The 19,283-nt window shown below is 41.3% G+C and overlaps 2 protein-coding genes across 11 annotated transcripts in view; one reads left to right on the top strand and one right to left on the bottom strand.

Moving 5' to 3' along the window:
- LOC142405966 (uncharacterized) overlaps positions 1 to 7,620 on the top strand; it is a 49,886-nt gene extending 42,266 nt beyond the window's left edge. For all 9 annotated transcript variants that reach the window (XM_075494205.1, XM_075494206.1, XM_075494201.1 and 6 more), the window contains 2 exons: positions 790 to 1,716; positions 2,501 to 7,620. In XM_075494205.1, the coding sequence (XP_075350320.1) occupies positions 790 to 1,716; positions 2,501 to 2,556 (983 nt within the window). In that variant the 3' untranslated portion in view covers positions 2,557 to 7,620. The remainder of the gene's footprint in view (positions 1 to 789; positions 1,717 to 2,500) is intronic.
- A 152-nt stretch (positions 7,621 to 7,772) lies between these two features.
- On the bottom strand, positions 7,773 to 18,225 carry PDCD6 (programmed cell death 6). 2 transcript variants are annotated; one of them, XM_075494209.1, is made up of 6 exons: positions 18,051 to 18,225; positions 15,198 to 15,259; positions 11,834 to 11,878; positions 10,602 to 10,754; positions 9,811 to 9,920; positions 7,773 to 8,314 (listed from the first exon to the last, which is right to left on the bottom strand). In XM_075494209.1, exons 1-6 carry the CDS (start codon positions 18,134 to 18,136, stop codon positions 8,216 to 8,218), a joined length of 555 nt encoding a protein of 184 aa, XP_075350324.1. In that variant the 5' UTR covers positions 18,137 to 18,225; the 3' UTR covers positions 7,773 to 8,215. The 2 variants fall into 2 exon arrangements, with proteins under 2 accessions (XP_075350324.1, XP_075350323.1); XM_075494208.1 differs by having other exon boundaries at positions 10,596 to 10,754; positions 18,051 to 18,224.
- Positions 18,226 to 19,283: the final 1,058 nt, after the last annotated feature.

Below are 19,283 nucleotides of genomic sequence, written 5' to 3'. Positions count from 1 at the left end.
CTTGTTTCCTTAGACTGCTGGCCTTCTCAGTAGTTGCCCCCCTCTACTTCCCACAAATCTTAGGGTGAAAAGAAGTTCAGTAAGAAGGGACCTAAGGATGAGCTGCAAAATGGCAACTTTTTGGTTGGCTGTATTTCTAGAGGATTTACAGGCTATAATTTTGTAAACCTTTTCTGTTTTGGTTTTTTTTTTTTTTTTCCTGCAAACTGCAGAACCGATATATTTAATAAGAAAACAAGCACTGACAGGAAATCTTATGATCGAAGCCAACCCATTTTATCTCATATCCACAGTAGACGAAGAGCACATGTGCTACCACCATGTATCAATCAAAGGTGTTAACTTCTTGAGAGATGCTAGCTTTACTATTTATAATCATTCTTATATACTGTTAGTATATCCTGATCTCTGTGAGCTCTCTTGGATACATGTTACTTGAGAGGCCTTCAAATGATAATTCCACTGGTTGATTTTTAAGATGCTTTGACAGTAAAGCAAAGTATAATTGAATTCAGATGATATATTAGTGCAAGTGATTAGTTGGTTTGAGTCAGTTGTTCCCCTCCTATTATTCTTTGATTTTATTCAGCTTTACAAATGCAGTCAAAGAAGGAAGGCGGATGTTTGCTAACGCAGTAGATATGCATAAACACCATAGATATAGTCAGATAAAAAAGGGCTTATACCGAGTTAAGTTTATTTTGCAAACAATTGCACCAGCTGCATTTAACGAATGTAAAATGTGTAGTAGTGTCCTTCATTCATTCATTCATTCATTCATTCATTCAGGAAATTCTAACTGGAATCAAGGTTTTTTGTCTCAGTATGAAGAGTGTTCTGCAGATGCTTCTTTTGCTCCTGCTAACTCATACAGTTACCAAACAGATGATAGATCATCTTCCTATGGACTAAGATCTAATGACTTTGCAATGATGTCTGCACTCAGGGACTCTTTTGCTCTTCAAACTGGACGTCCTGCCAGTGGTATCAGTGAATGGCTGAGACAGTTCAGCCGATCCGCTTCTGGCAGTAATTCAGCTGGGGGGGCCTCTTCCTATGAGACAAGTCCAGTGAGTGAGTACTCGGCAGAATATACGGCTAACGATGTGCGAGGAAATGATCTCCCTCATAACAGAATCTCATATGGTGGGGAAAGTACAAATTGGAGGAATCAACAAGCATGTTCAAAAGCAAGGAGTATAAGTGATCAGGGATTACCCTATCCCAATTCTTCTGCCTCATATCCTTCATCTGGGAGATATTCCACAAACTATCCTTCGCAAAGCTGTTCCTCTTACAAGAATGATGAGTCTGTGAATACTTGTACATCTTCTGCAAATTCTGCTATTTCAGGAAGAGGTGGCTCCAGGTGGAACGAGGACTCTAGGTGGAACGAGGACTCTAGGTGGAACCAGAGCTCTAGCTGGAACCAGAACTCTAGCTGGAACCAGAGCTCTAGGGGGAACCAGGAATCTAGGTGTCAAGGATTCAGGCATCAGAAGTCAGGCTACAAGAGTGGTTGGGGTTCACATCAGTACTCGCTTTCTGGCAGTGGTTCGTACAGAGATTACCAGCAATTCAGAAGCTCAGATCAGATGTTTGATGAAGATGCTGTTGGTCTTACTCCCAACATTTTGAATAGACTACGAGGAAAGGATATACCTACAATGACCAGGATGCTCAAACAGCTGGCTCCTTATTATCCAGCACTTCAAAGTAAGATTGTGATTCGTTTTCATGTAAAATGAGTTACATTGACATAGTTGCTTAACATAAGCAGGAGACTGCATGTTGCAGAGATAGCATGCTCTGTTCAGAGGAGTTGAGTTAATTTTGCTCAACATCTGTATCAGTTGGAGAATGGCGTTAATTGCCTCTCTGAGGATGCTTTGCCTCTTGACAACTAAGTAGAGCTGTGAGTGGGAGGAAATTTTGACGGCACAAAAATTTCCTGAATTGAAAGGTTTCTCCTAGGTCATCTTGCTAACTAGCATCTTATATCATGATCAGAGTTTGTACTGTTGGGGTGGCAACTATGGGGAGGGAATGTATTGGCGTAAAGAAAAAAATACTGGAATGCGTGCAGAACCAAACTTGGTTGGCATTATAATAGATGAAAATACTCCAAATGGATCAAACACATTGGGATAACAAAAGAGAAATTATATCAAAGAGCTGGTTTGTTACATGACAAATTATTTTTTCCAATTATTGTAGAACTATTCCTTAATGTTAAAAATAGTGATATACTATGCAAAATAAAAGATTCTCCTTTGGAAGTAGATTATAAGAGGGATTTAAAGGGAGGTGGGCTTATGCTACTGTATAGTTGTCACTGGGCGTGAGTTTGGACAAATGCAAACTATGCTTATGGTACTAGAAGTAGTTACCTAGGTAGCTAGTTAATAGTAAAACTTTCATTTTAACATTCTCTCTGCTGTATTATGTGAAATAACATGAAACAGAAGTAACTTTAAATGTTTTTATCTCCCCCTTCTAGAACTAAATATTCAGACGTTAGTCAATGTGCTAGTAGAAACTAGAGGAAAAGATTAAGGAGCGACAACAGCTGAACTGGAAGCAGATGAACAGATTCAAGAATCTCCATCTCTTGGCGTTCAGGAAAGAGACTGCATTTAATTCTGTGTTTGACTGGTTTTGGAAGGGGAAAGGGAGGTAGGGCTTAATTTTTTAATCTGTGAAATATAGCTGGAACACAAACTTGCACATAATGGAGGTGAACATACTATTTTGTTTAGGCTTTTTTAATGTATTTGTTATATCTTAGTATATTACAGAAAAAATCTTTTGTTATTTTTTGAAAATATGTTAATGTTATTCTGTTAACAAAAAGCTAATAACCCTTCCCAACTCAGAAAAAAACAAAGGTTTACTTTTATGTTATCTACTTAGAAAGAATATTCACTGAAAATACAAGTCCATTGCATGAAAATACAGGTTACTTTTCTTCACACAAATGTAAGGCCAGTTCAGTTAATTTAAGGCTTTATAATGAGCATATTTTTAGAAATTGATACACTACATTTCTGTTTAGACAAAGAAAGGAGAACGTCACAGCAAAGGTATTCTCTGTCTTAATGTGATGCTATATGAGGAAAATGTAATCTATTCTAGGGGACTGGTGTGTAATGGGGCATATTACTTGCTTTCATTTTTGCAGAGTAAAGAGAGACGTGAAATATATGCAGATTTTTTTTATCATCTTGTTCAGAATGAAACAGTTACAAATCGACTTAAAAACTCATTTGATCGATTGATCTGTACTAAAATAAAAATTCTTGATTCTTCCTACTGGCAAAAGCGTACTAAGAAATAGTAGAACCTATAAGGTAATCAGATAAAATAATAGGGAAAAATAAATTATCAAAATGACATACTAAGAAGTACTTACCAGTTCATTATGTTTATCAGCGGTCCATACTTACGTTTTCTTTTCCCCACACTTCTGAGCCATATGCTCATGAATGCCTGGCTTTAGATGTCTACTTTATATAATCAAATCCAGCTTATATGTGGCTAAAGAAAAGGAGTAAAGTGAGACAGTTTACTCCCCAGTGTCCATTTTCCTTTTTGCTGCTGTGTTGTGGACTATCATTTTTCTTCTCACCCATACCTGAAATACTTCTCTGACTCTGTGCATTACATGCTTGTGCTAATCCAGGGTAGTCCTCATGAGCTGTCATATATCATTTTGCATTCTCTAAAATAACTTTTTGGATCTTGTCATGTAAATTTTAACACAAAGGCAACAAAGCAATGGATGATGGAGCATATAAACTCGATTCCCTAAAAGTCTTCCTCTGTAATTGTTTTGCTTTTGCATCAGAAAAGATCCACTTTCCTTTTTCATTCCTGTTCACTATTTCCTTTTCTCCTTCCCATACTTATTGAAGGGTTTAAGTAGTTTCTAGTGGCATAGGCTCAGTAGTTGTGCCATACACTTTTATCCATTGAATTATCTTCTTGCTTAAAGGGGAAAAAGATTATTTTCTACCAGAGGTGTCTGCCAGAGTTTTGATTTAAAACTCTGTGGGACTGATCAGTTATTCTCTACATTTAAAAAATATCAGAAATTATTTCTACGAATGTTACTACCATAGTTTTTTTTCCCTGGAAAGTGTAGTGCAACTAAAATTCTGAAACTGGAGACAAATGTTGCTAGAAAATGTTACTACTGCTACAGCTCTGTCAATTCAAGTTAATACCTTTTCATCTGAGGTGGTTGTAGAGAGCTCTTTTTTCCCATTTCTCACTCCCTTTGGGATTTTACTGCCATGACTGTATATCCCAGTGGCATACAGCAGCTGGATGATCCCTAACCAAATAAGATGCTCTTTCCGCCTACACATTCCCTTCTTATTTTTCATTCTGGGAAATAGTTCCTGTCCCTGCTTGTTGTGCAGGGTCCTACACTGGGGAAACGGTTCTTGCATTTTGAAACAGAGCTGGAGCAGTGACCATATTAAGATAGGAAATGCTTTTCAGCATTGATTTACTAAAGGTTTCCTGAGCTGTAGCTAGCATTTGGAGTCTTTTGTAAACACCCTTCACTTCTCTGTTTCAATTTTCAGTTCTTACCAAAATCAGTGAAGTTCTTGAGATGAGTGTCTGTTGGTTCTTATACACAAGCACTATCATGTAGGGAATTTTTTTTACGCTGGTGGTATCTTGTAATATAAATTCCAAGCCTGCCTTATCTCTTATGTGCAATTACTACCAGCAGTGTGTTCTCAGTTTCTTTCAGTCACTTGGCTGAGCCAGTTTCAGCTGCATTACTGCTTTCTCCTTAATTCTCTTTTTATCCTTCTTCTCTCCAAAGATCTTCCTGGCTTTGGAAATTAAGAGCTTCAGTGTGCAATTTCTGTACTGATAGTGGCCTGGGATCTGCCACTTGGCACTCCCAGGTTTGACTGACTTCTGGTCTATAGCTGTCACCTCCACAACTGATTTCAGAGACTTTTTTTCCTGTGTCCCATACCAGCAAACACGTATAGCTGACTTGTGTCAAACAAGTAGCATCTTTGTTATTGCAGGAACACATTCCTTCCTGGCATTTGATTTCCTACTATTGAAATGAAGGGCAAAAAGAAAGAGACAGAGCATCTTCAGGATGCAACTCTGCAAAGGGATTGTCTACCCCTGTGACAGGAATGATGAATGTTTTTCCTTTTTTTCAGGGCTGTGTAGAATTGTCAGTACTAAGCATCATTGCCTCGTTTGGAGAGCTTCTGTGACACCTTCTCTTCCTCTGTAGGGCCAGGTACTTGGAACTTGGACTGTTTTCTGTTACAGGCTCCCTCTCTCAATCAGTTTTTGCCAACGGGGAGATCCCACCTGAGGACCTATCTGCCTGTTTTACTTCTTTCTCTCTGGCCAGCAGCTCATCCTACAAACATGAGTTATAAGAGATGGTGACTTTGCATTCTGTCTTACTTCTTCTCACTCAGTTCAACCTTGCCACCTTTAAAGGGGGATTCAACCGACGCTAGAAAAGGAAAGCATAAATCCAGGCTTCTGACCTGTTTGGCACCTGACCAGCAGTGTCCACAAAGGCACCAGGTAAGAAGACCTCAAGGAAAAAAAAAAATAAAGTGTGCCTTGGAAGTTCTGTCACCCTACCAGTTACTTCTTTGGTAGGATTGCGAAAGTCGAGGCTTCCTTTTGCTTCTGTTTTCCTGTTTTTGATTCAACTTCTGGGTACTCCTTACTCCCAAGAAACCTCTTTGCCTTATCTTGCTCCCATGTAGTACAGAACTGGAGCAGAATGAGTCCTCTGCCTGTTCCTGTTTCTCTAGACTCTGGTCCTTCTTCAAGAAACAACCTTCACAAGGCAGGTATTGATAGCCTGCAGAGCAGCATCACTTTAAATGCTTGCCATCCTTCAGCACTAATAGAGCTACACCACAAGCTTTGGCACGGAGGCAAGATTTTTGAGGCTGCACCAGAGCCCTTTGAACCAATTTCACTTCTCCTTAGAAAGCCATTGATAAAAATCCAGACTAGAACACGCTTTGGGGGATACATGGTCTACTTTCCAGCCAGTTTCTTGGTCTGTGGCGTACCTGCTTTCACACCTTCAGAAGCATCTGTTTCCCACAGAGACAAGAGTCATTCCAGTCCAGAGCCACTTTGGTGATTTTCCACAGCAGTAAGGCTCCTTTAGGAAGTGCTGGAGCCAGTTGTTCTGCAGCAAGGACAGAGAAGTATAACAAGGTTGGCTGAAAAAGGAGACATCCTTCACAGGAGACAACCTGGGAAATTTCTCAGGCTCCAGCATTTTTAGTTTTAGTTTGGCACCTTGGACCTAGTTATTAATGGTCCTCAGAATGCTTCCAGAATGATTGCATTTCATGTGGGTGGATGTATGAGCCAAAAAGGGACAGATTCCTGAGTGGGAAAGAATGGGGAAGCTCTTTTGAATGGGGCCTTTTAATGGAGAAGCTCTTTTGAGCCCAAAACTTTGGGGCTCTTCTTTTATTGTTTGTTTCTGAAGAGAACATACATAGCGGTCATCTTGGCCTTCTGGGGAGGTAAGGTCCAAGCAGTTGCTGTTGCAAGTCTTTCTCCCTTGTCTTCTTAAGGATAAGTAACTTTCACGGTTCATTCAGGACTGTTGGATGAGGTGGGCTCTGACATTGGTCATTATTCCTGCTCCCCCACCTCACCCAGAAACCATCCCTTGCCCTTTGGGTGATGATGCCCAAAGTGCTTTGGGAGAGAGCTCCTTGTTTCTGTGTGCTTATGCTACGGAGACCATTGGTCTCTCCCCAGATATTTCACACCAGACAAGTGTTTAGAAAATGTTGCTGAACTGTCACTAAGGGTCTGTTTGCTCATCCTTTGACAACTAGTAGCAGCTTCTCTGCACGACAAATGTTTGATAACTGCAGTTGCCACTTGGCTGTCTTCACCCTGACACTATACTCTGGCTGAGACGCTTGGGAATAACATAACATCAATGGTTTCTTTAGGTAAGATGTCTTTCTGTCTGTGGATCCAAACCCTCTCTGCATAATCTCTTGGAATATCTGCTTGATATCACTGATGGCATCAGCACTCCCATCAACGACAGCTTACCTGCCTGTGTCTGTATGCAATTATGAAATCTGAAACAAAAGAGCGTATGTGGACTGCCTGCATACAATGAGCTGGGGGTGGACTTAGGAATAAATCAGTATTGCTACAGTTTAAGAAAAAGTCTTTGGATAAAAGCTAAGTGTAAGAGTTTCTTAGAGTACTCTGAGAGAACTTGTTAACTTCTCTTTGCTTCCTCCAAGTTGCTTTGTCAAAGTCACTGCAGGTGATGGTGTGCCACAGCAATCAGTCATTACTTTTTTTGCTTCAGTTTTTCCATGGAGTCCCTCTCCATCTGTAAATGGCGAGATGGAGGGTAAGGTTTTGAGAATGTTTGATTGGCACTTCAAGTAAGTGCTTCAGCACAAAATGGAAGACTATTGGTGTTAAATGAGCCCACTAAGCAGAGGGAACTAGATATCCAGAGCAGTTAGTTTATTTTTGTAGGGAAACTCATCGAGGAAGTATTGGACACAGATGTGAAGAAGCTGTATTTGAAGATGCCCCAAGGATACCCTGAAAGAAGGAGGCAGCTAGAAAATAAAAAGATAAGGCAAGGAAAAAAGGCCATTGCTGTTAAGTGGGGGGGACCCCTGAACCATAGAAAACTAGAATACAGAAATAAAACCACCACACCCTTAAAAAAAGCTATACAGAAGTGAAGTAGGCTATCAAAGTCGATCTAATATTTTTACTTAAGTTCTGTATTAAAAATTAATACATTAAACTCTTATAAAAGTAAGGCACATGCAAAACATGTTGTGCAACTTCTGAGTTTCAGCTCTCTTATAAACTACAAGCATTATTTTAATTTGGCATTTCTACCGAGTCATTTTTCCCCATGCAGGATATGTGGAAGAAGGGTAAGTTTGACATTGCACCAATTAAATCTAGATTCTGTGCTTTCTGTACTACAGTAAGCAGAGATGGTCATATCATACAGTCATACAAAACAAAAACCAACTCAAGTACAGACTCTGAAGGTGATGACCAACATACAAAATTTAAGAATGTGAAGTTATATCCAGTATAATACACCAATAATCTTATTCAGTGCAGGATGATTTGGCAACACCAGTCTGTGTGACGCCAGTGATAACGCAATTCCTAGTTATCAGTGTCATACGATGCTGAAGACCATGGAAAGATATTGCTCATAGGACACTTGAATCCAGCCATCTTGATCGGTATCGTATCGTCGGAACACATCAGTCAGCCTCTGAAAAGGGGAGAAAAAACACACACTTTTCTACATCAGGAAAGTTCAGACCACCATGTAGTCCCCTTGCCACTGAGGTTTCTGTAGCTTTTTGAACACTTTCTGTTCATCCCCTCTGTAGAGACTTTACAATCTCATGCATATAGAGATGAGACTTTGCCATGTCTTGTGCTTCAGCTGTGAGGCAGATGTGATTCTAAACCCACCTTACGATACAATACCTAAGGCTATCTAGGCACTTCTTTATAGATCAGACAGCTTTTTATAACTGGCTTTAAAGGGAGGGAACAATGCACAGTTCTCGTGAGACATTCGAGAGTCACCTGGAGACAGAATCCAGTGAGTACCTTGTCCATTTCTCATCTGCTAGCCAAATGCGCTTTATGCATCAGTAGTATCTGAGTTGTCTCTGTAAAACCCCAGAGGTGCCAGGCAGTACAGATAGAGAGTGAACCAAAATAACTACCGGCATGGTTTCACTAACACCAGCTGAATGATACTCCATTTCAAAGCCCTCTTTACCAGAGTTTAAGTTTATAACAAAGTAGAATCAGCTTCTATTACAAATGAATATAAAGGCAACTGATGTTTCAGCAGACTTATGGCTATAGACATAAAGGAGAAGAACAAAAACACCTGTATGCAAATAACAGCTACTACTTTTACAGGGCACTTTTTTCTCTTCATGTTGCCTATCATAAGATATCTTAAGATACTGTTGCAACACTGGCCAGTGTCAGAAGAGCAACCTTTTTCCTATCCTACTAAAACTCAGCTCGCCCACTGCTACAGTCTCCCGACTTGTCCCCAGTCTTACATAAATTTCAGAAAAGTCAGAGACACTTAGAGAAACCTTAAGGACTGAGATGAGGAATCATCCAGTGATTGATTTCTAAACAAAACAATACACCTGTAAAACTGCAGTTCTCTCCCCCCCCATCTCCACACACATGCATTTCTGTTACTTGAAAGGGTGTGTATTTGTTTGTTTTAAATGTTTTTTACTACCATTGCCCCTGCAGGAACAGCAGTGATGAAAGACTGAATAATTCAGCTGCTAGGTCAAATTCCTTTTAGTCAGAGCCTTAAACAGAGAGATAAACAAAAACCTCACAATTCAGATACGAGAATGATGGGCACCACAGGACCGGACACACTCCAGTTTTAACACACCCAAGGCCCAAAGGAAGTGTGTGTATGAAACTAATGGAAATAGTGTAAGTGCTTTTCTTTTAAAACACCGAGACTATTTTACCTCTTTTTGCCCCTTAAAAGTATTTAACAGGTCAAAAAAATTGCATCAAATTTACTTGTGATGCAAATGGATAACAAGTGAAGACTAATAAAGATGTTTCTAGCACCTCTCATATACTTTATTCAAGTGGTTTATTTATAAGCAAGTTCTAGATCTGATATTACAGTTAAATGGAGAACCATAAAAGTTTAAGAAAAGGTAATTTTTTTTTTCAATTGACACTAAAGTACATCTTTCTTACCTGTAAAACAACACAGCACTGAATAAAGTCATCAAAAGCAACTTGTCCTCTTCCTTGTCTGTCGAATTTCCGAATGAGGATATCATAGAATTGATCAGACAGTCGGTAACCTTGGAAAAGAGAAATGCTTTAAAAGGCTTCATTTACTGCAGTCCTTCTATAGAAAGAACTAGGCTGTTTAACAGGCGTGTGTAACAAAACCAGAAAACAGTAAGCAGTTACAAGAGACAAATTTTTTTTTGCCAAATATCTCTGTGTTAAACTAAAATGCATGCAGTAAAAACCATGCTTAACAATATTTATAGACAGAGTCACAGTAAACAGAATTACTGATTAAAAAAGTGACTAGCTGGTTGAGGGAATGGTTTAGGGCTGCAACGAAAGTCCATTAAATTAAAGTTCCTTTTGCCATCAGAATGCTACTGTAGCCTAGACAGCTGGCTTTGGTTTAAAAAGCAGCCAGCTGCATCAAGTACCTTTGTAAGTTCAGACATTTACCTGAAGTATTGGTAACGCTCTCAGAGCAGCTAACAGGGGAGACAGAAAACATTCCAAACATTCCACATGTACTGACACATCCAGTTTCCTTTTTTTCCATTAAGGGAAACGGCTTAAAAAGTGCTTGTGGCATGGGTATCTTTCAAGGTACCTTACACCTAAAAGGATCACTGCATTTCACCTGCCTCATTTTTAGTCGCATTTGTCAGAGCAGTACAGCCCTAACAATAAGAAGTTCATCTGATGACATAACCCAATCATAAAAACTGTAATTACAAATGAATTACCAAAACCTGTTAGTGCTTGCTTTAGTTCATTTTTGTCAATCATTCCAGAATTGTCCCTGTCATATGTTCGAAAGACATTCTGCCAGTCTGAGATGTACTTCCAGACTCCTGTGAATTCATTGAAGTTCACACCACCTTTGTTTTCTCTGTCAAACATGCCTGAAATAAAAAATAAGAAACACATATAAAACCTTAATCATACTACTCTTTGGTAAGATCCACTAGTATTTTAAGAAAGAAGCAAGAGCACTTCGTGGAAAGTACTGAAGACAGAAAAGAAATTGCAAAAATACAAGTGATATTTTGGAAAGTCCTGCCAAAAAAAGCAAGTAGCTGTCCACCGAAGGAGGGTAAGATAAAGCAAGATAAAAGAGGACCAGAATGAATCCCAGAATGTTTGTTTTTCTTGGGTTTTCATTTCCAGTTTGAAAGTATTTAGGGCTTGATTGATCATCCAGTGACAGAGAGAGGGGGATTGTTCTTTTCTAAGGACTCATGATACTGTCGTTACACAAACAGCATGTTGCACAGTGATGGAACTCAGACTGCTGCTGAATACTTACTAAAAACAAAGCAAAAAAAATTAGTCCTTGGATTTATGAACTGTATGATAGAAAAGATTTTTTGTGCTTGAATTTTTATCTTTCTGTTCTGCCACCATCACCTTCCACATTACTGGCAATTATTTTAGGACTAAAGAATTCAAACATTGTAAAGCTTCTGTTTGGTCTTTTTGGAGCAGAACAGAGGATTAAAATGCAAGAGTGGAAAAACTAGTTATGAAGACAAGCCATACAATATCTTTTTAGAATATTTAAGCTGACAATTTCCCCGCACAAATTACATTTACTATCTATTCAGTTGTACAGTAACATTTTCTCAGGCTACTTCGACAAGTGCATGTGTGTGCACACAAAGGGCATTCCTGTATTATTCAAAAGGGAAAATATTTGAGTTTAACTTACTACTGTTGGGCTGTCGGGGGGGGAGAGTAAAGACATATTGAAATGTACCACCTAACAATGAAAGACCAGCTTGTTAACACTACGGCCAAATTAGTTCACAAGACCTTTAAACAGGCATTTGTTATTACAGTAGAAATACATACTGTATATGTATTGTAATATTTGTACATACTTATTTCTCTAGAACAGTGCAGCAATTGCTAGCATTCTCAATTGTCTGAACAGATCACAAACCAATATCTTGACTATTTCAGATCATGCAACTACACTCACCAAGAATTGACCTGACTGTTGCTGGATTAAACGGAGTCCATGTGCCTGAAACAGAAAGAATTACTTAGTTCCTCAATACTAAGTACCATTTAAAAAAAAATGCAATGAACCAACAAACCAACCAAAAAATCAGATTAGAACTTAAACAGTGAATTCAGAGCTAGATGACATGGAGCTAGCATATGATAAAATAAGGCTGCTTTGAAGTAATTATGTTCTTGACCATTCAGAGATTACTTCAGACCAATGCTTTACAGATACTACACAGAAACCAACATTTTCCAGGCTGCACCAAAAAACCCCCCAAACCCCAAAACCTTGGAAGAACAAAGAAGGATTTTTTTTCATCCCAGGTAGTCAGGAGGTATTGGATAAGAGGCAAGATCAAAACTGAAGTCCCACTTTTTCTACTGATGGGAGCAGAAGAGTTTTAAGTTCTAACTCAAACAAGGTCTCATATCTATTCCTCAGTAAAAACCCATCTGCTTTTTTCCTGTTGTGCAGGTGGGTTACTCCAGGGCATTGAGTTTCTGGCAGAAGTGAAAACAGAAGGTTCCTAACATGGCATAACCACACAGTGCTATTTAGAGTTTAGTATAAATCCCACCTCCACTGCTAAATCAATGAAGTGTTAGTTTAAATTAGTATTTTCAGACCAAGAAATGCTGCTTGAAAGGGCCTGAGCAGTAATCATCTGAAGAGGAGCTTTGTACTTCTCTGAGTATTTTGACAGGCTAGTCACTTTGGACTAGTTTTCACCCTCTTGGAGCATTCCAGAGTGCTAGGAAGCATTAAGCTTTAAATCAAGAGAAATACTGTGCCTCATCTAGAATTTCACCATCAATTCTCTAGAGCCTGTGACGGTATCAGGAGGACCAAGAAGCATGTATTAAATTCACTGAGGCTGAGTGCAGGGACCAGGAAGGAACCAGTAAGACTAGGGGTACCATAGAGGCATTTGCAATGATGCAGTTAGCTGACCACAAATACCCAATAGAAAGGCTGTGTTGGTATTAAGCAGGCTTTGTGAAGGCATGGCTGCTTTGCTGGATCAAGCTGCAGTGGTGTAAGTAGTGCTTATACCAGTGCTGAATTTCTACGATAGAAGGCAAACTGTATCAGTGTAAGTCTACAGATGCAGCAATGGGGAAAAACCCTATACTGTAGGCAGGCCATATGACTATTTGCACATAAAGAGAAATATCAGCAGAGAAGAGTACAAATCACTCTGAAAATGCTTAAGCAGTATTTTAGACGGAGAACATCAGTACCTTAGACCTGTATGTCTCCTGACAAAAATAAAAAATAATGGAATTATTAATAGGGTGCCAGCATTTAACTCTGAACAGAATAGAGGAAAAAGGGAAAACACAGTTTGGAATTTAACTTATTTCATGTTGAAATTTTCAAGAGACTTACACAGACACTACATAGTGAAACCAGTGCAACTCCAGTGCTGAAGAACTGTACTGATTTCAGCCTATTCCAATAAACAGTAAAAGACTGTTCCACTCCCCTGACTTTACTATTAACTTTACATGGCAGCACAGAAAAAACACGAAGAAGGAAGCATAGGATTTTATTCTGCAAACAACTACATGAAGTGGTGATCAGTCCCTCCCAGGTAAGTAGGTGTTTTTGCATAAACTGGACATGTTGAAAAGCTGAATGTCAAAAACACAATGAACTTCAAATTTTAATGAGCACTATGCAGACTGTTCTTATTGTTTTAGAAATAAACACATAACATTCTTTTAGCTCATGTTAGATTGCAGGACAGCTACACACCACCATCCACTAAAGGATGTATTTTGAAAAGAATATAGTGAATTGTTAGTGACTTTGGTGTACAAGATCTAGAGTGTCTTGGAATGAAGGAAGCTTACAGTTCTGTAAATATTTTGTCTAATAGTGAATTCACTTGGTGGGGATTCTTCATAACTGCAAAGCACTGAAACTGCTAATCTATGCTGTAAACAAGGAAAGAAAAGAGTTCAGATAGATAGTCATCACAGCCTACTACCCTTACATTCAATCAGATGAGAAGATGTTTAAAATACATGAAGTTCAAAACGGCAGGTAAAGCCAGGTTCCCACATCGTTATAAACAGCACTGTAATCTTAAATGAAAACAGTGACTTAATCAATTTAACTTAGCTTTTGCTGAAGTTGTTATTCAAAATAGTATTTTAGTTATGGATCAGGTGCAGCAGCTACAATATAGTGCTTTTAATTTATCAAATATATTATTAAACAAATATTCTAGTAAATCCAGTTCAGTTACAAGACCACAATTTTACTAAATAGAGCCATCCCAATTTATTTTAGTCAGGTGATTACTGACAAAAAGGAGCCTTTCAGTCTGCGTGCACTGCAGCTCACAACATCAGTTTAAGCCCTTCTCAGTCACAAAGCACAGGAAGGATGAAGGAATTAAACCTTGGGAGAAGGGGAACTCGATATGGACTCAAAGGTGCACAAACAGCTTCAATATGCACTTTTTCAGGTTTCTAAGTGGAAAAAAAAACCCCACAAAGTACAACCCTACCCACCCTAAGTCACCAGAGGAAAGTAAAAATAGGCTACTGGAAGAATTTTTTGGTTTTTGTTTTGCTTCCGTGAGTTATTTGACCATACCCTAGTTACTCTTTAAGCATTATGACAGGGAACTGACAGACTACTAGGAAGTTTTAATACTAGATCTAGAGTGCATCTTTCTACTTTGTTAGGAAAAAAAACCAAACATGCCTCATTTGGGGGAAAAAAAAAAATTAAAATTACCATCTTCAATTCCTGCACCATACTGTATGAAAAGATTTTATGTGCAGCAAAAAGGCTGGTTGTAAACATCTGATCTTTGTCCAGGTTATACACTGATCCTGGTTAAAAAAACAAACGTTCAGTAGTGATGAGAGAGGAATATATAAATCATAATTTATGTTTTCTAGGAAACAGAGCTGGAAAAAACCAAAGGGGTGTGCATGCCTTTGTTCCCCAGAATACAAATCAGTAATGTTTACAATAGGTACTCCGTTTATAATGCATAATTAGTAACATGCACCAAACCCAGAAAACTTCCCTTGAAATAAAAAAAACCCCAGGAATAATGGGCTCAGAAAAAAAAAACAACCCAAAAACAAAACCAACAAAAACCCCCCAAAGAACCAACAATACCAATAAAATAAAATCAGGAGGATTATCCACTTTTTTCATCCCCTTCAGCCTTTTGCTGTAGATTAAATAGTATTAATCAGTGGTAGGAACATTCTCCCCCCGCCAAAGAATTATGGCATCAAGTAACCAGTCTCACATGAAATTTCACATGAGCTTAATGAACTACCTCACTGCTCATTTACAGACTTACCATTGGATAATGCCTGCTGAAGTTCATTATCAGATATTACTCCACTCCTATCTTTATCAACCCTGGGGAGGGGGAAAGAAAAAAAAAAAAAAAAGCAGTAGCTTTAAATAGCTGAAATTAACAGGTTCCACTTCCAGAATGTTGAAGTCTTCTGTTTCTTACTAGATTAATCTTTTCCTGAAAAGTCACTAATTGCATTTTACTTGGTAAACCATTCACAGTTATTGCAAATTAAATACTTCATTCAGACTGATGAGACATTCTGGAACATGATAAAAGCTACAAAGAAAACTGTAAGACTTACTTATGAGTGAAGAGACACACAAAAACACACACTGACAATAAAACAGTTTGGGCATACTCCACACAAGAAAGTATTTTTAGGTTTTTTTTTAAAAGAACTGCAGAGCACACCATGCTGGTTAAATCCATAAAATGCCTAATGTCACAGTAGTAAGCTGTTTGGCTCCGAAACTGGAGCAAGTTTGGCACCCGGTGCCACTCAGTAAGATGCTGGCAATATAGAGAAAGCCACTAATGTAACCAGTGCCAAGTACTGAAAGAATCAACTGCAAGGCCTTGACCCCTTTCAAAGGGGTTCAAAAAGTGAAAAAGCGCAGGCAGGTGCCAGCTTCCATTGAGCCTTCACAGGCTATTGTCTTAGAGAATGGAGTTCTATCCCAAAATTAATAAACTAAGTAATTTCTGCCCAAATAAAGCCGAATCGTGCCTTCTTTAGGGTATCTGAAAACAGTGGGAACTTCCCTCCATTTTATACAAGGACCTTCCCCTTGACACTGACAGTTTTTATTTCCTCTCAGTTACTACCATTCCAAAGCAGAGTCCTGCTTAGTTGATCCATCTGCAGAAGCTGTTTTTTTTTTCCTTGAGTCCTTGTTGTCTTTTTCGAAACCTTTTCAGTTCATTCTACTAGATTCTTTCCCCTTCTCAAAAATTATATAAACTGCCTACAACATTCAAATTGCAAGCATAAGTTGCATATATTATAATCACAAAAAGATACTCCCCTTTTTTCTTCTCTATTTTCTCTTTTCTAGGTATTCTGAACATTTTTTACCTTTTATGAGCTGCTACTAAGTGCTAAACTGATATTTTCATAAAAATGTGTTATGACCGACTTACCTTGCTCCTGAGCACCATTAGTCAGCTTAGAACACACTCATTTTATACACAAAATGATGCAAAGCTAAAGTGGGTCTTCCTCATGGACATCAGGTATCTAACTCTGGATTTCATCTGACCGTCATACAGCAATCGTGATCTGGCCATGACAGGGGGATATGACCCACTCATTCAGGACTGCAAGGTGCTCCTGCAAGTCTTCATAGGCCTGACTTACTGCAGGAATCGGTGAGTGTAACCAGCAAACTTCATCTCACCATTCACCCTCTTTTCCCCCAGTTGCTCCTGAACATATTGAATAAAGATCCCAGAACAGCTCCCTCTGCCAGTGTGGCAGATGACCACACACTCTTCTTTTTAGTCAGTTATTTATCCACCAAAGGACCCTCCCCGTCATTCTACATATAATGGATTTCTTTAAAGGCCTTTGATACTTTTGCTTGTTGGGAGTCTCTTTGGAAACTATATAGATTGTATTAATTGCACCAGTTCTAGCCATCATATCCATACCCAATCCTTATCAAACACATTACAAGACTTACGCAATAGTCTGCCAGACGGGAATACTTTCAGAAAAAGCCATGCAACTCTCCTGACTAGCTACATTATTTAAAATGGTTTCTACTGGTTTGCCTGGTGCAGAAGTCGGACTGCTGATCTGTTTCTTTCTGGACCCTTTAAAAAAAGAAACGGCACCGTGCATGCCTCCTTCAAGTTCTCAGATGAAGTGGTTTTATGGAAGGCTGGGTAGGTAAGCTGCCACATTCTTGAGTCACTCCTGAGTTACTGAGTAAATACTAGCCAGTTTTAGCAACTTATGACTGTTTTTCTACTCCTTAACCTCTTCTTGCTGTCACTTGAGTCAAGACTGATCCTCTGATACATCTCCCATAAAAATGGATCCACCATAGGCACCTCCCCAGTTTCCTCGACATGACACAACTATGAAGAACTCCTTTAGCTTCATTACTACTACAGTCTTGACAGCATGATTTTTTTTAACACGGGCCTGCTAACTCTCTTGCAGGTTCTGGCTCCAGATGTATTCAAAACAATATTTATTGTTAGTTTTTTTAAGTTTTCCATTAAGCATTTATCATCAGATTCCTTTTTATGTCGCTTCCTGTACTGCTACATTTACCCTCCAGACTTTCTGGATTCTCAGGTCAAAAATGACTTGAGCGTGGCCAAGGTTACCTTCTCGCTTCCATTAATCCCCCTTCCCTTGCTATAAAATATAGCCATATTTATTCCTCCTCAAGCCTTTCTTAAGGCTCCCCCTCGGATTCCTCCTACAGGGATATAACCGCGATGTTTACCCGCCCTGCAAGGCCCCAAGGCAGCCAAACCCTGCCTTGGACGCCCAGGGCCGGTGACAGGCTCACCGTAGCAGCTGACCGTTTCCGGCACCTCCCAACGCCCGCTCCCTCCCGGTGCCACCTCAGGCAGCGGCGGCCCCGTGAGGGCCCGGCCCACCCGCCCTGCAGGACTCGGCGGCGCGGCCCGGGAACGACCGAGGGTCGCGGCGGCCGCCTCAGCGCGGCGGGCCAGGCCCGGCGCCGCGGGAAGGGTGTGCCTGGGCCCAGCAGGGCCCGGCGACCGGCGGGGGGGGGGAGGGAGCCCCCCTCAGCCCCCTCCGCGCAGCCGTTAGGGCGGCACGCGGCGCGGATCTCCCCGCGGGGACCCCCGGGGTGTGTGGGGCGGCCTCACCTCTGGAAGACGTTCCACAGGAAGGCGGGGTCGGGCAGCGGGGCGCCGCCGCCGCCGTTGGGCCTGTACTGATACCCCGCCGCCATGGCCCCTGCGCGGCGCCGCCGGGCAGCTCGAGCTTTCCTCCCCGCGCTTCCGGCACGGGCCGCCTGACGCGGCGCGGCCGGTGACGTCGATGAGCCAGGCAGGCGCACGGGCCCCGCCCCGGGGAATCCCGAGAGGAGCCGCTGCGCCGCCCGCCCGTTGCCACGGCGACGGCGACGGGGGCGGGGCGGGCCGGGTTCCCCGCACCCGGGGGAAGCGAGGCGAGGCGAGTGTTTCCCCCCGCGTTCGCAGGCACGCTGGGCAGTTATCCCCTTGTTTCCCGCTGGGACGGAGCCTTCAGGGGCTCCCGAGGGGAGCTCTGCGGGATCCTGCCCGGCGGTCGCCCAGCCTCGGCAGCGGGGCAGCCCCGCGGGATGCCTGACGGAGGGCGGGGTAGCGGCTGCCGGGACAACGGGCGGAGCCCCAGGTAACGGTCCTCCGCAGGGCGCACTGCGGCCGCTGCCCAGGGCCGGCGGCTGTGGCTTGGCCTTCAGCGGGGTAGGCGGGAACAGGGCGTAGGGATCCGCGCTCACAGGTTAATGGCGATGCTCCACACGAGCCCTCATCCACCGTGAGGGTTTCTGCAAGGGCAGGAGCCGTCCTTGTGACCGTTCCCTGGCAGGCAGGGAGAGACTAAGAGGTCCCAGCTCAGGGGAGGTGGTTTGTCACGGAGGGGAAACAGCGTTAAGTTTAACAGCCAAGAGATACAGGGTTGCTGCTGCAGAGGAAGAAGGGAGTGCAGGGAGAAACAAAGCCCCATGAACCCGATTCCCTCGGACAAACTGAAGATCAAAAGCACCCAGGACAAGAATTTTCAGGTACAGCCCAGAAACCACAGGATTGAAACTGAAATACAAACCAAATTAGTCAGCATCACCTCAACAATTCTTAACTGAGGACTGAACACAACCCTCCAAAAATCAGCCTAATTCCCCTCCCCCTAGCTGCAATTTCTAGGGACAGTGTAAGGTCCCATGGGACCTGGAGTGCCTCCAGACCTCACTGAACTCCTCAGGTACAGAGATATCGACCTGATGCTCTAGTGAATCATCCTCATCCTTAGGGACGCCCTCCCCCATCAATGAAAAAAGCCACGATCTTTGTTTTACGCTTTGTCCAAACTGCTGACCTTGCACGTATCTCTTCTGG

Source organism: Mycteria americana, chromosome 2, assembly GCF_035582795.1.
Source record: "Mycteria americana isolate JAX WOST 10 ecotype Jacksonville Zoo and Gardens chromosome 2, USCA_MyAme_1.0, whole genome shotgun sequence".
In the NCBI taxonomy this organism is placed as follows: Eukaryota; Metazoa; Chordata; class Aves; order Ciconiiformes; family Ciconiidae; genus Mycteria; species Mycteria americana.
The sequence above is the reverse complement of the archived record's forward strand: the minus strand, read 5'-3'. Positions and strand labels throughout refer to the sequence as shown.